General features: G+C 39.7%; 1 protein-coding gene across 2 annotated transcripts; it reads left to right on the plus strand.

The window, feature by feature from the left end:
* The first annotated feature begins 8,579 nt into the window (after nt 1-8,579).
* LOC129730969 (thioredoxin-related transmembrane protein 1) lies at nt 8,580-10,944 on the plus strand. 2 transcript variants are annotated; one of them, XM_055690640.1, is made up of 3 exons: nt 8,580-9,060; nt 9,119-9,476; nt 9,532-10,944. In XM_055690640.1, the coding sequence occupies exons 1-3, from the start codon at nt 8,900-8,902 to the stop codon at nt 10,018-10,020; spliced, it is 1,008 nt and encodes a 335-aa protein (XP_055546615.1). In that variant the 5' UTR covers nt 8,580-8,899; the 3' UTR covers nt 10,021-10,944. The 2 variants fall into 2 exon arrangements, with proteins under 2 accessions (XP_055546615.1, XP_055546616.1); XM_055690641.1 differs by having other exon boundaries at nt 8,584-9,060; nt 9,119-9,455.
* The last annotated feature ends 4,481 nt before the right edge of the window (nt 10,945-15,425 follow it).

The raw sequence follows: 15,425 nt of genomic DNA on the forward strand, positions 1-15,425 counted from the left end.
TTTGTCGCCTGTCAACAACTTTTCTAGCAGCACAAAAGGAAGGGTTTTCTTCATCGCGTCGAGACGGGTGATGAGAAAAGTATTCACTCAGCAAATCAAAGAACTCGAAAAATGCTGCATTGATTTTGTGAAGAACTTTTTGACAGTTCCTTATGGTATCTTTTTTGGTGCTCGATAAAGCAGGGAAAAAGAAAATTTATTATTTTTTATTTGTCAAGCACGTGTACCAGAAAAAACGGCAGTTTTACGTAGACGTATGTCTTATGTATGTGATCCAAGTCAGTGTTGTTTATTATGAGTTGTTGAAACCGAATCAAACCATTACTGGGGATCGGTATCGACCTTAGTTGATGCCATTAGACCGACAACTGTTCGAAAAACGGCCACAATACAATCAGAATCACGAAGAAGTGAATCTACTGCATGACAAAGCTTGGCGTCGTGCTGCCAAAGTCGTTGGAACTTACATAGAAACGCTCATATAGGAAGAATCACCCACCATATGCTCCAGATATTGCGCCGCCAATGGCACATAGTCTAGCTCAGCGTTCCTCAACCTGAGGTAGGCGTACCCCTAGAAGTATGCGAAAGCCTCCAGGGGTATAGCCACTGTATATTTTACTAGTCTGGCAGAGTGGATTCGAGAACAAATTTAAACTGTTGTAACGGGAACCAGTCAATGGAGATTCTTATAGCTCTAATCGAGGGCCATAACGATATTGCTACTGATTCTTGGAGGGTGCTAAAGCGCAAGCCCATCAAGAATCATGTCCAGCTCATCCTATTAGTGGACGAAGCGTCAGCGAAAAAATCACAGGAGGGTTGTGTGCAAATCCACGACCGCAAGGTTGAAGTAGAATACTTTTACGGAAATGATAACCCGGCTGCTTGCGTGTCAGCCATTTTCTCTAGTAAATAAACGCTGACTTATTTTGCGCTTCAACAAGGATTGACCATTTTCAATAATATAGTAAGTTGCTTGTCATGATTGGGGCTTGACAATTTTTATGCAGATAATGAAAATTTTTTGGATATCGTGCTCATGACTGAAAGAAAAGATAATTAAGTACGTTATGAGACACGGAGATTAGGTAAAATTTATAACTTTTACAAATTTAAAAATGTAAATTAACTCAAGAGTAAATATTAACTCTTCAATCATCAGGTTTTCATTTCATTCTGAAAAGGATAAAATAAACAGTTAAAAGCTGATTTAACACTCAAAACTATACGGCTCACGTGTTGTCAAAATGAGTCAACTTTCCATTGAATGCATTTACTGTTGCAAGGTATATGATTCTGTCGACCGTGCTTGGGAAGCAATCATATTACGACCAATCAGAGGTCGAATTTTTCGTTTTGACAAGGCTTGATTAATTTCAATAGTACAATAGTTTGATTAATAAAACTACAATTATCTTCATTCGGGAAAAATCTTAGAAGATTTTACAATCTATTGCTGCAAGAACGAAGGAAATCCATCGAATACTAACCGATTTATTAGCTTTTGAAATTGGACACATTTTTCACTTTTTTCGGTTTTAGATTTTCATTTTACATCCCTATGTAGCCGAACTTCCTGAGAGAAGTATTCTACTTCAAAAAATCGCTGATTGGAAGTACAAGCTGAGCTACAAGTTCGAAGTAATCTATCCGCGGAGAAACAGGGCTGGTCGAAACTTCACAAGCGCCAAGTCCGAATCCATGGGAATTACGGATGTTTTAGCTTCACAACCGAGTGGTAGTGACTGAGGGCGAACAACACGAGCACCCAAAAACACCCATAAACAACCATTGGGCAAAGGGGGAGCGAAAGAAGCCCCCAGGAACAAAATTAGTCCGAAATGAACGACAAGAACATTAAGTTCATCCAAGTGAACCTGCATCACGCAAAAGGAACTAGTGGAATCCTTTGCTGCAGGTTCACCAAAGAAAACTTCAACGTGGCTATTGTGCAAGAGCCATGGGTGAACAAAAAAAAAAGTTTTGGGACTTTTAACAAATACGGGTAAGCTCCTTTATGATGATTCTGCGCTAGCACCAAGGGCAGCGCTTTTGGTAAGTAGTAGCACTAACTTTACGCCAATTACAGAATTCATTAGACGGGATATAGTTGCTGTACAAGTGGAACTGCCAACGACACGAGGAAAAGCTGAAGTAATGGTGGCCTCCGCCTACTTTCCGGGGGAACAAGGGGAAGTTCAGGAGTTTATAGCGCACTGCAAGAGGCTAAATAAACAGTTCATCGTTGGGTGTGACGCAAACGCCCATCATACAATATGGGGAAGTACAGACACAAACAAAAGAGGTGAGTGCCTTTTTGACTATATACTATCTAACAATGTTGATATATGTAATCGTGGTAAAAATCAAACTTTTGTAGATACGATTCGACAAAAAGTACTTGATCTTACTTTATCAAGTGCTAAACTATCGGAAAAAATTACTGATTGGCATGTATCTGATGAGATTTCTCTATCAGACCACAAGCAAATTATATTCGAATATAACGCAGGGGACTTAGTAACGGAAATTTACAGGAACCCTAGAAAAACAAACTGGGAACTTTTTTATTCTAAAATACTTTGCGATGAATCGACCTCTGAAGGCCGGATTCAGACAGTACAAGGTCTGGAAAAATCATCGCAGGTATTTACAAGTAAAATAATATCCCTTTATAACGAAAGCTGTCCACTCCAAACGCGCGTATCTAGTAAAGACGCGCCTTGGTGGAACAAAAATCTAGAAAAACTAAGGAAGGTCACAAGAAGGTTGTTCAACAGAGCCAAGCTAACCTCAAACTGGGATGCTTACAGAGAGTCCCTTACAAAATACAATAGGGAAATCAGGAAATCACGCAGGAGGGGATGGAGATTGATGTGTGAACAAATTGAAAGCACCCCTGCAGCTGCAAGAGTACACAAAGCCCTGTCCAAAGATCACACGAATGGCTTGAGAATAAAGAAGGACGACGGTACTTTTACTGCTGATTCCCTCGAAACACTCAATGTTATGATGGAGAAACATTTCCCAGGTTCACGATCTATTCAAGAAGAAGAAATTCAGGATCCAAATGCGTTATGCGCTGGTTCGACTATCGCTAACACAAATGCGCATAATATAGCCTGCGATATCTTCACTGAATCGAGAGTGGAATGGGCAATTAACTCCTTTGATCCCTATGAGTCCCCGGGATTGGATGGATTATTGCCAATAATGCTTCAACGGTGTAAAAGGGTAATAATTCCATTCATAACCGAGATATTTAGGACTAGTTTAACACTTGATTATATACCCACTAATTGGAGAAAAACGAGAGTGATCTTTATACCGAAGGCGGGGAAGCGCGACAGAACACTTCCAAAAGCCTTCAGACTAATTAGTCTAACATCCATTATGTTAAAAATTATGGAAAAACTCATTGATTACCACGTCAAATCAACTTACATCAAAACCTCTCCGCTAAGCAAATATCAATTTGCATACCGAAGCAATATGTCAACAGTGGATGCGTTACACATGCTGACTACAAAAATAGAGAAATCTATAGAAGCATAAGAAATCGCACTTGCTGCATTTTTAGACATAGAGGGAGCTTTTGATAATGTATCCCATCGCTCAATGCTCACAGCAATGAGATGTCATCGATTCGATATATATACTTCAAAATGGATTCAAACAATGCTGAACAGTCGTGAAATAACTGCAGTATTGGGAAATACCACCCTCACAAGAAAAACAACAAAAGGATGCCCGCAAGGTGGAGTTTTATCGCCTTTGCTGTGGTCACTGGTTGTAGACCAGGTGCTTAGAAACCTGACTGAACAAGGTTTCGAAGTATTCGGCTTCGCCGACGATGTAGTTATTCTTGTGAGGGGAAAATTTGACAGTATAGTATCGGAAAGAATGCAGTTAGCTTTGAACTGCACTTTAGAATGGTGTAAACGAGAGGGGCTGACCATTAACCCCTCAAAAACAACCATTATTCCCTTCACTCGGAAGAGAAGGTATAACATAGATAGCCTGAAATTGGGTGAAACCACACTTATGCTTTCCATTGAGACCAAACGCCTTGGAGTGGTTTTGGATCAGAAACTCAGCTGGAATGCACATATTGAATATGTCATCGGTAAAGCTACGAGTGCCCTCTGGTCATGTAGCAAAGCTATTGGCAGAACATGGGGTCTAAGGCGAAGTATGATTTATTGGTTGTACCAGGCAATAATAAGACCAAGAATAACGTATGCCTCGCTAGTGTGGTGGCCGAAAACAAAAGAAAGGTCAACGCAGAACAAGCTTGGCAAGTTGCAAAGGCTAATTTGTAATGCAATTACAGGAGTAATAAAAAGTGCTCCGTCAAAAGCCTTAGATGCAATTCTGCATCTATTACCACTCCACCAGGTAGTACAACTAGAGGCGGAAAAAAGTGCATCGAGACTAACACGCCTTAAAAAAGTACCTGATGGAGATCAGAAAGGCCAGCTGGCAATCCTCAAACATTTCCAGCTGAGCAAACATATACCAGGTATCGAAGACTGGATGAATACAGAAGCAAACTTCGAAATACCTTTCAAAATCATAGAGACCGAACGGGAAGTTTGGGAACAAGGTGGCCCGGATATCCGACAAGGCTCTGTCGTCTTTTACACAGATGGCTCAAAACTGAATGATTCAACCGGAGCAGGTATAAATGGTCCTGGGATAAGTATCTCGATACCAATGGGCCGTTGGCCTACAGTGTTCCAGGCCGAAATATTTGCAATTTACGAATGTGCACAAATCTGTTTGGCTAGGAAATATAGGCATGCTAACATATGCATTTTTTCTGATAGCCAAGCAGCACTCAAAGCACTAAAAGCCTTCACATGTACCTCAAAGCTAGTATGGGAGTGCATCCTTTCACTGAAACAAGTGGCAGAAAGGAACCAAGTATGGTTATACTGGGTTCCTGGTCACTGCGGAGTGGAAGGCAATGAAAAAGCCGATACGTTAGCTAGACAGGGGTCATGTACCGATTTCATTGGCCCAGAACCGTTCTGTGGGGTGTCATCAAGCGCCTTGAAAGCAGAATTGAAAACCTGGGAACATAGGACTATACAAGAGAACTGGATATGCTCAGTAGGGCTACGCCAGTCAAAACGCTTTATAAAACCAAGCATCAAGGATAGCCAGCAATTGCTTAGTTTAAATAAAAAGAAACTAAGAACAAATTGGTCAGTCAGATGACGAAATTTGTCGTCTCTGCGGGTTCGAATGTGAAACCGCAGAACATTTGCTCTGCCACTGCAGTGCACTAATACAGCGCAGAATAAGAGCCTTTGGAAAAGGAACTTTGGAGCCTTTTGAGGTCTGGTCTGCGAATCCTAATGAGGTAATACATTTCATACGAAATTCAGTGCCTAACTGGGAGAAAGGGTGCGATATGACAATGACGATCACTTCCATCAATAGTGATATGTCTGCCACGAGTACCTAGACTAAAAAAGAGGTATACCACAAAAGATCAAAACAATGGTCGCAGTGGTCCAAATCTTACAAAAAAAATGGAGATTCTTTACAACTGAAGGCCTAGAGTTAAAGTTTGGCCGACTGTCACTAAAAGCTCCAATAGAACTGTCAAAACTCGTTCCAATCGAATATCAGCAATGTTAAAACTATGATGAAAAAACTGTTGACTGTTCGATTGGAACTTTTCAGTGACAGTCGACCAAACTTTAACTCTAGGGCTTTATATACGACTGATTCCCGTTATAACAGTTTAAAATCGTTCCCGAATTCACTCCGCCAGACTGTAAATACAGGGACTGTATCCAGGAGGTGCGTAATGAAAAAAATAGTGATGGCGTACAAATTATTTTTTCTTCATAATACTTTATCTGTGTTTCAATCTTGCTCTTAAACATGACTGTAGCAATCAAACAACCTGACATCAAAAAATAGCTTGATTCGTGGATAGCCTCAAAAGACACGAACACTTTTAACCGTCATTATGCTAAAAAATGGCGAATTGCAAGTTACAGTACTGTTGAAAAGTCAACAATTCGAAAATAAAAACCTTGGAAACCAAAATAACTAGTAAAAACCACAAATTGCTCAATTTCCCACTTTGTTATGTAAAAGTTTTACGAGAAATTACATTTTCTGGAGCACTAACCTAAAACAATTTGAAACTTTGCAGAACAACATCTATGTTACGCAACGGCAACATCACGCTGTTATTTACGCTCTAAACAAACAAAAAAGTGCAAATTATTCATAAATTCGAATTAACTGTTCAAAGTGCAGCCATACATTTGAAATAACCAACCCGGTGGCATCACTGACGTTTACATACAACATAAGTGAGGCCAGTATTAGCTGGATCACTGGATCAATTTCACATGCAATTTGAGAGCTGATTTATCGAAACACGGGAAAAAGCAGTGTTCATACGTGCATACAGTGTCGGTGTTCAGCTGCAGTATGTTTATGTGTTGTTTTCGGGTGATGTATTTATTGCACATAACGTCGAGTGCTTTGCTTGATGAGACCAAAAATGAACGCGTTGCATTATTATTAGCGAACCTATACATTAGAGAAATGACAAGACACTCACCGTTAAGGCAACTGTCAACATCAAAACGGATAACGGCAATGCAAAATGATACAACTCGCCCGTTTTGATGTTGACAGTTGCCTTAACGGTGAGTGTCTTGTCATTTCTCTAATGTATAGGTTCGCTAATTATTATAGACTACCTACTACGTTTATTCTTGCGAATTTCCAACGGCGGTGTTTCTTGCAGGCGGCTGACATCGCGCGATGATTTAGAGATTAACATCTCAACGTACACATACTGAGATAGTATATCAACGCTACCTTCAAACATTAACAAAGTTAAGCTGAGCTTTTATTTAAATGAATAAATTGATTCGAGCGCATAATTCTGTACAACATTTATTATGCTCCGTTCATCATGCTTAAACTGCTGTGTGAACAAACCTTCAAAAACATAGATGAGACTAGCGCCACTGTCTTTCACGGCAGCTTCAGGAAACAAGGCCGATGCCACCGGGTTGGAAATAACATGAAATATTTTGTTAACCAAAAAGTCTGGTGAACAATTCGATACCGGTTTTAATGCATTTAAACATCGGAACATTCGGAGAGTGGAACTCAAACATGCGCATCATGCACTGCAGAGATGCCAGATTGTTACATTAGCACCCATATTTAGGATGGGTTCAATAAATTATACAAAAAATTATATTTTCGGAGATATATCCATTGAATGTCTTTCTCTTCAAATTCTCGACTACTTTGTGATAAGGTCGTATGTCTAAATGTAAACAAAACGAATTAGAGTTATATCCCTTGTACTTCACAAGCAAAATCATCTCTTACTCGTTGTGTTTACGTTTAGACATACGACCTTATCACAAAGTACTCCAGAATTAATCTTTTCTCCTCGGTATTATATAGAAACATTTCTACGTTGATTATATAGCCTACCCTATACAGAGTTTTAAGGACTGTCACTATTAGATTTAGTAACAGTTTGTGTGATTTTGACTATGAACATGTTTAATAATATGGATAGGTTATGTTTCCATTTAATTCTACCACCTTGATATTAGAATTTAAGGAACATTAATTCCACTCTTCTAAGACGGTCAAGACGAAATTTATATGAACTTATTTTCAATATAATTATAAAGCTCTTTTTAATAGAATTATAGAACTATGTTAACTGAGCCTTTGGCATCCCTATACCGAGTAACAGTGAATGACAATGAACTCATGTCCTGGGCTCAAATTAATTTGTGCCCGCTGTCAGCAGTAAGATGAAGATGTATGAAAAGAAGCGGTGATATGCTATCTCGTTTTTACATATGTTGAGATGTTAGCCCTTGAAACATGGCGTGATGCCAAAGGGGTGATGTTGAGTAATTACTAAACTGAATATATTAAGGAATTAGATTGTTTAGCTATATCAGCTTTTTATATCATCTGAAAGATCTGCATTTTCTAAGTAAAACGTGATTTAAAAAAAATCTATCGTTGTCCTTCGCTTTTTGAATCACGATTTAAAACTGCTCGGAATCTGCTCGAATCGCTACAATGACAGTTCGCCCATATACCAACTGGCATTGTAGCGATTTTTTAGAGCGAATTTTTATTCTTCATTTAAAAATCAAATGATAATGATATAAAGTTTTAATAAATCACGTTTTGCTCAGAAAATTACACTCTATCAGATGATATATAAAAATCCGAAATCCGTGAATAGCAACAACCCAATTGCACGTAAGTTTAGTATAGATTAGATTGCTTAATTGATTATTGCTTGACTGTTTAAAATATTTTTCTGCACTTACATATGACAAAACTTAAATAACTCAATCTTTCGATTTGTTGGATCTCTTTGAAAATAAAACTTTCCAAATATCATCTAACATTGAAACGATTTTCCACTCTGCCTCTTAATGAAAACCGTTAAATGTATTTTACAAAGTGCGAATCTGTGTTCTTTATTATTCTCGGCTCTGGCAACCCTGCCAGCAACTAGTAACAGAACAAAAACAAAGCGACGCCACATCGCGAGCGACCCCGCCGTCATCCATATAATAGAATCATCAGTCATCATTGCATATCGCATCAGCATTTGAAAAAGAAAGAAGACGAAGCGGATCATTTGACGTATCACTCCGTACATTTTCCATCAAGAGCATTCGCCGCGAGTGCAAAACCTGTAAAACACGAGAACGAAAAGAAGATCAACTTTTTTTCTTCCTTTCTCCTAGATTGAGTGAAAAAATTATCCACGTTTTCCTGCGCTTCTCCTTGTTTGGGTGTTGTTTGTGCTGCAAAAGTGAAGCTTCGTGAGGAAAAATCCGTTTTCGCAGAAACAGCGCTTGGAATGGTTCAGCCTACCGGAATTGCCGCCCTGCTGGCAGCTGTTTTAGGCTGCTGGCTGCTTAGTCCACAGGCGGCTGCAGCTGCAGCTGCTAAATCGAATGTCATTGAACTAGACGAGAGCAACTGGGACCGGATGCTGACCGAGGAATGGCTGGTGGAATTGTAAGTCTGCAGATTTATTGCGTAGAATGTAATTGTTCTAATTATTACCTAATTGCAGCTACGCTCCCTGGTGTCCGGCATGCAAAAGTCTTGCGCCCATTTGGGATGATCTGTCCACCTGGTCCGATGATTTGAACATTAAAACTGCCAAAGTCGATGTGACCACTTCACCCGGTCTCAGTGGACGCTTCTTTGTAACCGCTTTGCCCACCATTTTCCACGTTCTGAACGGTGAATTCCGTCAGTACAAAGGAACACGCGATTTGAACTCGCTGATGACCTTCATCGAAGAGAAAAAATGGCAAAACCTGGAACCGATCTCCGGTTGGAGCGAGCCTGATTCACTTCTGATGTCGCTGGTTTCACAGTTTTTCAAATTGTCTCATTTCTTGAAAGTAAGTAGAGCTTACCTGAAGGTAAGTTCCATTATGGAAGCATTCAGGCACATTTACATTGTACTTCTATTTACAGGAAGTTAATGTTATGTTGTCGAAGGAATATGGCCTGCCGGCTTGGGGATCGTATGCCCTGTTTGCTATCGGCACAATCCTACTAGGAGCTATTCTTGGGTTGATACTGGTTTGCATAATCGATTTTATGTTCCCACCAAAATCTGCCCAGCGGAAGAGCTTTTCGGAACATAAACAAAGCTTGAAACACGAACAGGGTCACGAAGAGCTAAAAGGTGACGAGTTGGAAGACGAAGATGAACAGGAGCAGGACAAGGCAGGACAGGACGACGAGCAGGAGGAGGAAGAGGAAGAATCGTCCGAAGGTGAAAAGTATTCCGGATCCGACTCCGACGAAGCACCGGAAAGCGAACGAAAAGGTGAAAATGAACCACAAACCAAGCCGTCAGCTCCACCTGCTGAGCCGGAAAAGCCAGAGGAAGAAACCGACAAAAAAGATACCGCCGGAAGTCCGGATGTTCGAAAACGCAAACCACGGAAAGCGGATTGAATGCCCAACGACGCTACTGATGTTCAACTGAAAGGTAAGAAACCAACCTTATGAAGATAGGGTGAACACTTTTGTTTTATCACGTGTATTAATTATTGAAACGTTGATTTGAGACGGAAAAGTAAAAATAATACAAGCGCTCAAAAATGTCAACTTGAAGAGACTTATTACACCAAGTGAAAGGAGAAGAGAGGGAAGAAAGAGAAAAGATCACTTGAGTTATTCGTAATAATCCGCGATAAGCGAGGTAAACAGAATAATGAGCAAACTGTTTGCGCATAAATAGCACTAATTGATAGGAGCAAAAAGTGAATTACTCACTTTGAAAGATGTTTCATATTAATCTATTATCAAAACACAAGTCAAGCGTCGTTAGTTAATGACAACCTCTGTAAGCATTTAAATACTAGGTTTTCTATCAAATATGTAAACGGTCGTCAAATTCCATCAACAAAACGAAACTTTCCTTCATTTCTACTGAGTGATACTAACCAGTAAATTCCTTTCTTCTTTCTGTATTAAAGTATAAGTTTTTAACGTCAGTTTTTATATAAAGTGTGTCTATTTGCCTTTTTATTTTCATTTATATCTCTAAACATTATATTAAATAAAACTCGCACTATACATTCTTCTTTAATTTTCACTATGCATTTCGGAATAAAGCAAAATACCATTACGATATTTTCAAGTGCGTCAGTTTCGAGTTAGCAAGCAAGTAAGCAAAGAAAGAAATAAAAACCCCACTGTAGTAGGGTGACCTAGTAAAGGAAATCTAAGTTAAGCGTTAAGTACACAGCACCGACTGACACACGGCAAGCGCCCACGCAAGAAGCACCGCCACGCAGTTTCCACGGCTGGCTGGCTGTCGTCGTTTTTTGTGTTTAAACCAAGAATACTACTAATAAAGCAACATTTTCTGCCAGATTTCTCAATGGTGTTAGTGCTCCGAAAAATATCAAAACAAAAACAGTGTTCTAAATAGCAACCACACAAGGTGCAAGTCACAACTGGCTAAAAATGCAATTTATGACTCTTTTTTTCATAGTTTTTTTTTCATAGTTGGGGCGATTTGCCTGCATATTTTCTGTGATTAGGGATGAGAAATCATTTTTGATTGTTGCGGTTGTTATATGAGGACCAAAATTCTTTTATCCCATATCAGCCCACAAAGCTTGGTTAGTAAAGCTGGTCAAAATAATCATAATAACGCAAACATCTACCCCTTTTTCTGTTTGACTGACCACACCGCCAGTTTTAGTTACACATGACCTAACAAACATAAATATTGGTGGGGTCGGTAGAGCTTAATCGCGGTTCCTACTAACCCCAACTTTACTAACAAAACCTCGAGACTAACGCCCGTCTATTGTACTCATAGACATAAAATAGCATTACCAACCAGGGGCGACTCGTGGCTTTTGAACCTACCTGTTCAACTACAAATTTTGGAAATCACAGTTTGAGGAAGTAATCACAATCATTTCCGCGTAATCACGCAAGTCATTCTATTTGTTACTATTTGAAAGTGAAACTAAAAACCAATAAAATATTAATATAAATTTGCGATTGAAATATATTTTTTGCATGGCGTTCCCGTGTGCAATGCACAGGTTGCACCTATGGACGAGTCGCCCCTGTTACTAACCCTCTCCACTCATCATGCTTTTCCATCATCCATCTAAGACATCTTGCATATCTACTCTGCATGTTGTCGGTCCGACAAAGTTTTCTACATCTACTATATTTAAATCTTGATTCCTCCATTTTCATACTAAACTATAACATATTACCAATACTTGAATTTACTTCTTTTGCTTTTGCATGCGAGAACGATTTCTAAAATAGAATTGAAGGTTATTTGAAAAATGCCAGAAGATGGACATTTGTCATCTACTCTATAGTACAGAAATGGGGACCAGAAGACGGTATGAGAAAGCTATGGAACTGGGAAGAAACATCGTTGGTTACATCAAAAATATATAGCAGAATTCAGGACTACATCGAACATATTCGATTAAGCTGGACCGGATATGAAGATGCAAGCGCAAACATCTCTCAAAAACTAGAAACCAGCAACGGATGGAAGTATTGCTGCGGCTTCGAGGTAACAGGTAAAAACCACGAAGGAAAAAGGTAAGAATTGTTCTACTCATTCCTATTTATATTTATATATTATCTATATCAATTATCGTTAATTTTCATAAAAGCAACTAACAAAACAATCCGAAACCCAATTCGGAATCTATCAGATAGCCGAAAGGTGACTGGGTCGATTTAAGCAACGTTGCTGTGTTCGTCTACCAAATACCAATGCTGTTGGATTCAACTTAAAAGACTCAGCCTTATATTCCAGCATATTAACACTACAGCAGGGCATAGAAAATACGACAACGTTTCTGTGGTTATTATACTTACTTACTTACTTACTTTGTTGGCCGACGGACCGTTCGCCGGTTTCGGGCCGGACGAATCAGATGTCCAGCATCTTCTGTTTTGGGCAGCCGTTCTCCAGTCATGTCGTTCACCAGCAGATCGGGCTTCTTCTTTCATCAAGTGCGAGGCATACCACGAAGTCGATGGCCTCTTTCTAGATGGTTTTGGCGGATCTCTCATCAGGCATTCTGGTTACATGTCCAGCCCACTGAAGCCTGCTACGCTCTATTACCTTCACTATATCAGTATTTTTGTATACCTGGTACAACTTCGGAATCATTCGTTTGCGCCACACTCCATCTTCCAATTAAGATTAATTGCTTTCGACAGGAAACCGCATTCCAGTCTAATCTGCCACAGCTCTTTTCTTTCCGCTGAGTCGTATGTCGCCTTAAAATCTACAAACAGATGGTGAGTCTGCAAGTTATACTTCCGGAACTTATCGAGGATCTGTCGCAGGGTGAAATTTTGATCCGTCATGGAACGCCTCTGTCGAAAACCAGCCGACGAAGGATTGCGTTGACGATCTCAATCTGAATGATAAGATACGGGAGCGCACTTTGTATGCGGAGTTGAGCAACCTAACGCCTCGATAGTTGCTACAATCTAGTGATGGGAAACTTATCGATAATATCGATAAATGCTGGTCATCGATATTATTGTTAATTTTTTGACGTTAACGATAATTATCGATATTATAAGGGTGAGCACAAGTCAGTGCGGCTGGTTACTGGAGGAGACCCAAAAGAAGGAGACCTCTCCTACCCTACCCCAGGAGTTGCTTTTGCCGCTAGGTATTTGTTGGGTGCTGCTATTCGACAAGATTTAGCATTGTTGCGGGTGGTGTAAAGGTTCGCCCCGGGTGTCACTGAGTTTCTGAGAAATAATGGTAACTAAAATTTATCCTGATTTATACAGGGGGTAGACAAAATAATTGAGATAAGTAAAATTCTCTCGTATTTTAAATGGCCAGAACTTTACGAAAAATGGATCAATTTTGATAACCGGTTTCATTTCACTGGAAAACAGTATTATATTAGTATTACTTGGGAACTGTGACCAACCTACACCGAAAATGTTTCGGATTTCAAGAGTGTGTGTCAAAGTGTACATTTTTGCAACGCATAGAACGTTTTAGGCAACTAAATTGTCTATCTAAAATACTTCATTTAAAAAAATCTGAGATCACCGATATTTTCTAAAATCATTTTTTGTTTTGAAATTATATTTTTTTCAGAGTAGGATCTTTATTTTTTTATATTTTGAAGGAAAGTTCAGATAATTTTTGCTAAGATATATTGATTCATAAGAAAAAGGTTCAAATACACTTAGGTTTTCTTACGCGGGGGATACATGCCTCGTGAAAAAACCATGTTAATTCAGAAATCCGCTTGATAAACCGCTTTAATTCAAAAATTCGCGTAAAAAACCACGTTAATTTGAAAATCTGCATAAATAACCTTTTAGAGAAAATCCGCGTGAAAATGAGCTGACCTTTTTAAATGTTAATTCAGATAAATTTTCAAACGCAAGTTTGCTAAGTTGCTTGGTTTAATAAGACCTACACACCCACAATATTCGATTGAATTCTGCTAGAGTGCTGCAAGCTCAAAGAAAATTAGTATCCAACAGGGAAAAAACCGCCAAAATCAACACCCATACTTAATAAATGCATACCTCGATGATTCCTTGGCGAATTTTCAATCTTTGGCTACCAATAAACCCGAAATCAATTCTGATTTATTGACAACATATAAACCTAAGTGAAACAGAATGTCAGAAAAAGTTCTACGCGTTGCAAAAATGTACACTTTGGCACACACTCCGGAAATCCGAAACATTTCCAGTGACCCCCGGTCACGTCCAGTTCTCAAGCAATACTAGGAAACTAGGACAGTTTTCCAGTAAAATGAAACCTGTTTTGTCAGAATTGATTCATTTTTCGCGAAGCTTTGGCCATTAAAAAATTGACAGAATTTTGCCTCCTTCAATTATTCCCCTTATTATACAACCTTCAAAACGAACTTCGGCTTGAAACTACTCCGTAGAAAGCACTCTCGGCGTAAAACCCGAAGATATTCCAAAACAAACTGTTTAACTCTTTGTTTAACCGGTTGTTTGAATTTTCAATCGCAGTATCGTAAGATTTGTCATTCAAGGCCTTAACGTTGCGGTTGCGTTTGCGGCAATTTGACAGTTAGCCCATACATTTACTGTCACATTGACGTCAACGCAACGCAAACGTATCCATTCTATTTGGGCCATCTCTGTCTCTGTTTCTAACAAATTTATTTAGCAAAATTGCATTTGTCGAATAACGTTTGCGGTAAAAAAATGGACAAAAATTGCCGATTTTTCATGGGTTTACCTTTAACCGCACTGACGAAACTACTGATGCATCATCAATCATAGTAACCCATGAGTGAGCAAAGAAAATGACAGCTCTATCAGTCAAACTCTAACTGTGATGGCGAAAAAAGTGAAGCTACTCCGTTCAGAAGTGTGCGCGTTCAAAGAACGGTACCCCGCCGCGTCAAAAACGGACATCGTGCGGCACTTTGTGGACGCCGGGAATGCCGGTTCTGGCATCTACAACATCTTGACACTATTGGCCAACGATCAGAGCATCGAAAGAAAGTCCGGTTCCGGACGGCAAACGACCCTGAGCGACAAGAAGCTTCAAAGGATGCTGAACAGGAAGACCGAGGGAAAAGTGGTTAAATCGCTGCGTGCACTTGGCCGAGAGGTTGGTGCATGCTCTAAATCAGTGTGGAGAACATGGACATGCATGCAGGAAGTGGCAGTCTCGTCCACTGGTCTCGGAGCTGCAGGCAATGACGCAGCAACAGCGGTTGAATTAGATGGTCAAGTCGATTTTCCCGGTGAATCGCGGCGCGGCAGTGGTATTGGACGACTAGACCTATCTCACCCTGGATGGCAACGACTAGCAGGGCTCTTCGTATTTTACCTCC

The sequence above is a fragment of the Wyeomyia smithii genome, chromosome 3, assembly GCF_029784165.1.
Source record: "Wyeomyia smithii strain HCP4-BCI-WySm-NY-G18 chromosome 3, ASM2978416v1, whole genome shotgun sequence".
NCBI lineage: Eukaryota > Metazoa > Arthropoda > Insecta > Diptera > Culicidae > Wyeomyia > Wyeomyia smithii.

Coding starts and splice junctions, on each gene's coding strand:
- LOC129730969 (XM_055690640.1), top strand. CDS start 8,900: ATGGTTCAGCCTACCGGAATTGCCGCCCTGCTGGCAGCTGTTTTAGGC. Junction 9,061..9,118: donor GAGGAATGGCTGGTGGAATT/GTAAGTCTGCAG, acceptor ACCTAATTGCAG/CTACGCTCCCTGGTGTCCGG. Junction 9,477..9,531: donor TAAGTAGAGCTTACCTGAAG/GTAAGTTCCATT, acceptor TTCTATTTACAG/GAAGTTAATGTTATGTTGTC.